Genomic DNA, 5,210 nt, shown 5'->3' with positions numbered 1-5,210 from the left:
TTAAATTTTCTGAGGATATAGGGGGCTTGACTGAAAAAATTCTCTAGTTGGCAAACCAATTCTGTTGTCCAAGTCTAGAGACTTACGATTAATGCAAGTACTCAATATTTCACGGTAAAGATGGGAACTTTTACAGAATTTCCTGTAATTAAACGTGCATGTAATTAGCCAATGGCCAGCTAATTCAATTAGGTGTATTATATAACTATTTGGAAACAAGAACAGAACTCACTTGAATGGCTACCAGAAAATAACTTGAAGCAGTTATGGAAAACAATAAGATGCATAGCTTGTTTTAAAAAGCTTGTAATGTGGACAATATACAAACATAAAAGAATCCAGTCCAAATCTCCACACAAGAAAAGAAAAGAAAATACTATTGGTCTTTCCAGCTTTACACTTGCTCTTTCCAGGAGCTGGATACAATCTTCGAATGTCAAACTTTCTGCAAAGCAAATGAAAAAGACAAACAAAACATGTTATCGAAGGAAAATGATGATGTATTTACTATGGCTGGTGAAACTAACTAAAAGGAATTTAGTATGTAGTCAGCAGGCAAAATATAAGCTTCGAGCACTTTCTAGTCTCTACTCTCCTAAAAGGAAAAATAAATAAAAATTGAGCAATTCTACTAGAATAGCTTATATGATGAAAGCTTAGTTAAGTAGTGCAAAAATAAGATAAAGTTATGTATCTTTGGCGATCCACACCTCCATCTCGTATGGACTCTATAAGTTTCACAGGAACAGAGTTCAATCTCAGTGTTTCTAGTTGAGTATGGTATTCAAGACCATGTGGCAATGTCTTTAATTCCTTGCAGCTATCCCAGGATAAGAATTGGGCACCACCCCACTGCAACTGTTGTAGCATTGTAAAGCCTCTTCTGAAACACAACTCACTTCCAGCATAGGCATTAATAAGGCTAAGCCTTCTGAGACAGGTTAGTGCTTCAACCAGAGGTAGTAAATCTTCTTCAAGTCTAGACCAATGCATGTAGATACAGAAGAAGTGAGGTAAAATAGTGTAGTGAATAAAACCGAGGTGGTACCCTTTCCTGCTTGACAGTCAAATACAGCTTTTGAAGAGCAGAAGGAGCTGAAAACATTGCATTGACTCCAAGAGATTCCCCTTCATCAGGTGCTATTATATAAAACATGCGAAGAAACGTCATGTTTTGGAGTTATCTAGACATGGAGGTCCGTCTTTTCACTTCCTTTTAAATTTGTAATGCCAAGGGTAGTTAGTAGGGTCATCTTCCCAACATGTTTCATCACATATCCTCCTAGTTGAAATACTAACCAAGCACTGCAGATTTGGCATCACCTCTTATCCTACAGTATAATTTAGATTAGTTGTCAAAACAAAACCAACTAAAAGTATGGCCATGTTGGAGATACTGAAAAGATAAAATAAAACTTATGGCCTCGAGGAAAAGTAATAAACTCTGATTATTCACCCCTAAAAGTATAAACAACAGATAAAAAAATCTGAAATGAAATAATAAGCACTTATACAAGTTCAGCTAGAAAAGTTCATGGACTTGAAACTTACATCTTGAAACGTTCTACCTTTTGGTAATAATCCACAGCTCCTTGTATGGACTCCTTAAATTGCTCTGGAACAGTCTCAAATAAGTACCCTTCTAGTTTAGTAAGATACTCAAAACCTTGTGGCAATGTCGTTAGTCCCATGCATCTTTGAAGTTCTAAGAACTGGAGATTTGGCATCACCCCTTTTTCTATTGTTATCTTTTCCAATAATGGAAAATTTTGCAAGCTTAGTCGTGTAAGCTTTAAAAAGCCTCTAGTGAAGCTTAACTCTTTCCCAACATAAGCATTAACAAGGGTAACACTCTCCAGACAGGCCAGTCCTTCAATGTGAGGTAGCAAATCTTCTTCGAGTCTGGACCAATGTAGATGCAAGAATGTGAGGCTGTGGAGTGAATAAAACCAAACAGGTATCTTTTCCAGTTTGCCTGCCAAACAAATATGCCGCAGGTGGGGAGGAGGTGAAGATAACGTGTCAACTCGAAGATATTCCTCTTGATTTGTTACCCATAAGTCTAGGCTGCGAAGAATCTTCATCTCTTCAAGTGCAACACATAGGTCTCTTGCATCTCTTTCTATCACATTTGCAATGCCAAGGGTTAAAAGTTGGGTCATGCCTCTTAGAAGTGTAATGAAGTTCCCTTCTGATTCAATACATGAAAGATTTTGCAACTTTTTCAACTTACTAATATCTGATGGTGCTTTAACCCCAATACGGTTTTTGAGAAGCATAAAATCCCTCAAGGAACGGTAACCCAGTAGATGGCGCAAGTTGATCAACTTGGAAATTCCTCTTGGAAGTACCTCTACATTTGTGAATCTGATGTCCAATGTTTGAAGGTTTCGAAGCTTTCCTATGGCTTCTGGAAGTTCCTTAACTAGAGTTCCTCTCAAATTGAGATATTTCAAGTTGAATAAGTACATTAGTTCATCTGGAATTTTAACAATTGGGGCATTCTCCAAGTCTAGAACCCTCAAAAGTTTCAATTCAGAAGCCAATTTTTTTGAGAAAGAGACTGAAAGTGCATCAGTGACAAACACAAGGAAAGAACGAAGTTGTGACAGACCTTTACAACATTCAATTTCTCCTTCAACTGTTTGAATTGACAGACGGCGTGCTCCAGTTTCTTCCATTCTTTCACTCCCATCATATACAGCACAGAATTTTTCTTTTTCTCCTATTGACAGAGCAAGCTCACGTATAAGATCATGCATCTTACATGCTGGATTCCAACTAGTGTACCTTTCTTGTAGCATACTACGGGAAACAAGTTCCATAAGATAGCCTGCTGCAACTTCTTCTAGTGTGAGCCCTTTGACTTGTTCGACAAATCCTTCAGCAATCCACAATCTTATGACTTTTTTATTGATGATCAAATAGTCTTCTGGGAAAAGTGAACAATAGAGGAAACAATGCTTCAATCGGTATGGCAAATCATTAAAACCAAGCAGCAAAATGCTTTTAACAGGTTTTAGCAATGAATTGTTACTCAAATGCCAATTTAAGCTGTTGTAGACTTCGCTCCATTGATCCAACGACTTCTTAGAAGACATAACACCACCCAAAGCGACAATAGCCAGAGGAAGACCTTCACACTTTTCTACTAGGTCCCAAGCTAACGGCTCAAGCTCCGGTGGACAAATTTTGTTATGACAAGTGGAGAATGCTTTCTTGCTGAAAAGCTCCCATGCATAATTCTTTTTCAAGGGTTGGATACTGTGAAAATGGCTTTCAACCCCAAAAGAATATGATGCTATGTCTTCTTTTCGAGTTGTGAGCATGATTCGACTTCCACATTGTGCATCCGGAAATGCAAACTTAATTTCTTCCCACAGGTTGACATCCCACACGTCATCCAATACAATTAGGTACCTTTTAGACTCCAAGAAGTTTACTAGCATCTCTAGCAACTCTCTATAGCTCATGACATTTAAATTTTCAGGGTTCGCATCCTTCATTGTTTTGTAGAATTCCTTGATCAAGCTTCTAAGTAAGTCTTCAATCACATAACTTTGGGAGACAGTAACCCATGCATAACAGTCGAAATGTTTCTTGACAACTTCATTGGTGAAGGTCTTGGCAACTAGAGTTGTCTTTCCTGATCCTCCCATGCCAACCACGGAGACAACAATTTGGTGATGTTCTTCATTCATCAACCATCCCAATAACATTTGCTTTTTGTCTTCAATTCCAACAAGTTCTTCCTCCTTGATGAAAAGAGAAGAATCCGCTTGGTTTTGCACCCATTTGCGCATATCAAGAGAAGTGTTTGTCCCTTCTATAACAGCGAAACCATATCTTTGATTTCTCTCTGGAATGGCCTTAATCATTGTAGTGATTTTCTGTAACTTGTTTGCAATTTGACGTCTATACCAGATATTCTTTGGAATGTTAATGGTTTTGTAGAGCCACCTCGAAAATCGACCTCCAATTTTCTGCTCATACATATGATACATGAATTCATCAATAACGTCTTCAACATCATAGGCCAAATCTCTTACGCTTGCTACCCACGTCTCCTCTCCTTGTGTGCGTGCTCCCTTGCCCTCAGCATCATACAAGAAGGATTTCATGCTAATCAGCTCCAGCTTAATCTCATCAACTTGATCTCCAACCCCGGCAATGAAGGATGCTTCGTTCTCAAGTATGCCAACAATTTGGCGAATAACCAGCAGATCTGTTGCAGCTGAGGCCATATATGCTTCTATTCTATCAAATCTTGACTTATTGATTAGTATGCACACTGTAAACAGGAGAGATGCTTCAAAGTTAGTATAAAATTCCAAAACTAAACAGTATTGGTAAAAGGATTGATAACAATGATACTAAATTAGACTACATGAGGAGCGAAAAAGCAATTGCAGATTACATACCCTTTAGTCCGTGATGAGTATTGAAGGCTGCAGCAGGAAGTATGAAAATAATGGTAATTGTTGTGTTGTGCCGCTTCAGTTCAATTCCATTGCAGCCAACCAAATGCCCTCTGCAAGGTAACTCCGATCTTAAGTTCAAGAACATTGGGATATTGAAACGAAGACCAAGACTACCATTTCGTGCTGCCTAATCAAATGGACCGCTGCAGTTTGAAAGGAAACGGTTAGTTGGAAAATGAAATAAACTTAACCAGAAGGAATCGTGTTAGCTAGAGTCGTCGAATTTGTTGGTCGTCTCTCGAAAATAAGAAAAACACCATTGAAATGATTACCAACAAGTAAGAATGGTGAACAACATACCAAATCTTCGATAAAAGAAAACTCAAAACAAGCGGTGCCAGCTGCCTTGGTTGCGCTGCATGCGCTGTGAATTATCTCAGTGAAATGAAAAGGTATGAAACCTTGAACCGTAAATCTTCTATGGTGATACTGGTACCGGCGGTCTGCAAACTGCAAAGTCGTACCTTCAAAGTTAGATGACAAATTGCTATCACCCTTTTTCTTATTTCATTCAAGAGCGAAGACTTGTTCAGTTCATTGCGTTGGAATGCGTGGCTTCAAATAGAGTATTTAAATAATTAGTTATTATTAAATAGTGAAATCAGGTGAGAGTGTGACAAAGAGTGCAAACAATTTTTTTTTAATAGTTATTATTATTTTTGGGTAGAATTTTTGTAAACTCTATTTGATTTATGATTTAATAAGTCTTCAATTATTATCAATAAATTA

At 37.9% G+C, this 5,210-nt stretch overlaps 1 protein-coding gene across 4 annotated transcripts; it reads right to left on the bottom strand.

The window, feature by feature from the left end:
• On the bottom strand, window positions 1-5,010 carry LOC133735424 (disease resistance protein RPM1-like). 4 transcript variants are annotated; one of them, XR_009858995.1, is made up of 5 exons: window positions 4,782-5,010; window positions 4,422-4,624; window positions 1,552-4,291; window positions 711-1,331; window positions 2-445 (listed from the first exon to the last, which is right to left on the bottom strand). XR_009858995.1 is itself a non-coding variant. In XM_062162834.1 (4 exons), the coding sequence occupies exons 2-4, from the start codon at window positions 4,564-4,566 to the stop codon at window positions 1,295-1,297; spliced, it is 2,922 nt and encodes a 973-aa protein (XP_062018818.1). In that variant the 5' UTR covers window positions 4,567-4,624; window positions 4,782-5,010; the 3' UTR covers window positions 1-1,294. The 4 variants fall into 4 exon arrangements, 3 of the variants coding, with proteins under 3 accessions (XP_062018818.1, XP_062018820.1, XP_062018819.1); XM_062162834.1 differs by having other exon boundaries at window positions 1-1,331; XM_062162836.1 differs by having other exon boundaries at window positions 1-1,331; window positions 1,569-4,291.
• Between the last annotated feature and the right edge of the window lie 200 nt (window positions 5,011-5,210).

This window comes from Rosa rugosa, chromosome 3 (assembly GCF_958449725.1).
Source record: "Rosa rugosa chromosome 3, drRosRugo1.1, whole genome shotgun sequence".
Lineage (NCBI taxonomy): Eukaryota > Viridiplantae > Streptophyta > Magnoliopsida > Rosales > Rosaceae > Rosa > Rosa rugosa.
Note: the sequence above shows the minus strand (reverse complement) of the source record. Positions and strands in the feature narration are given on the sequence as shown.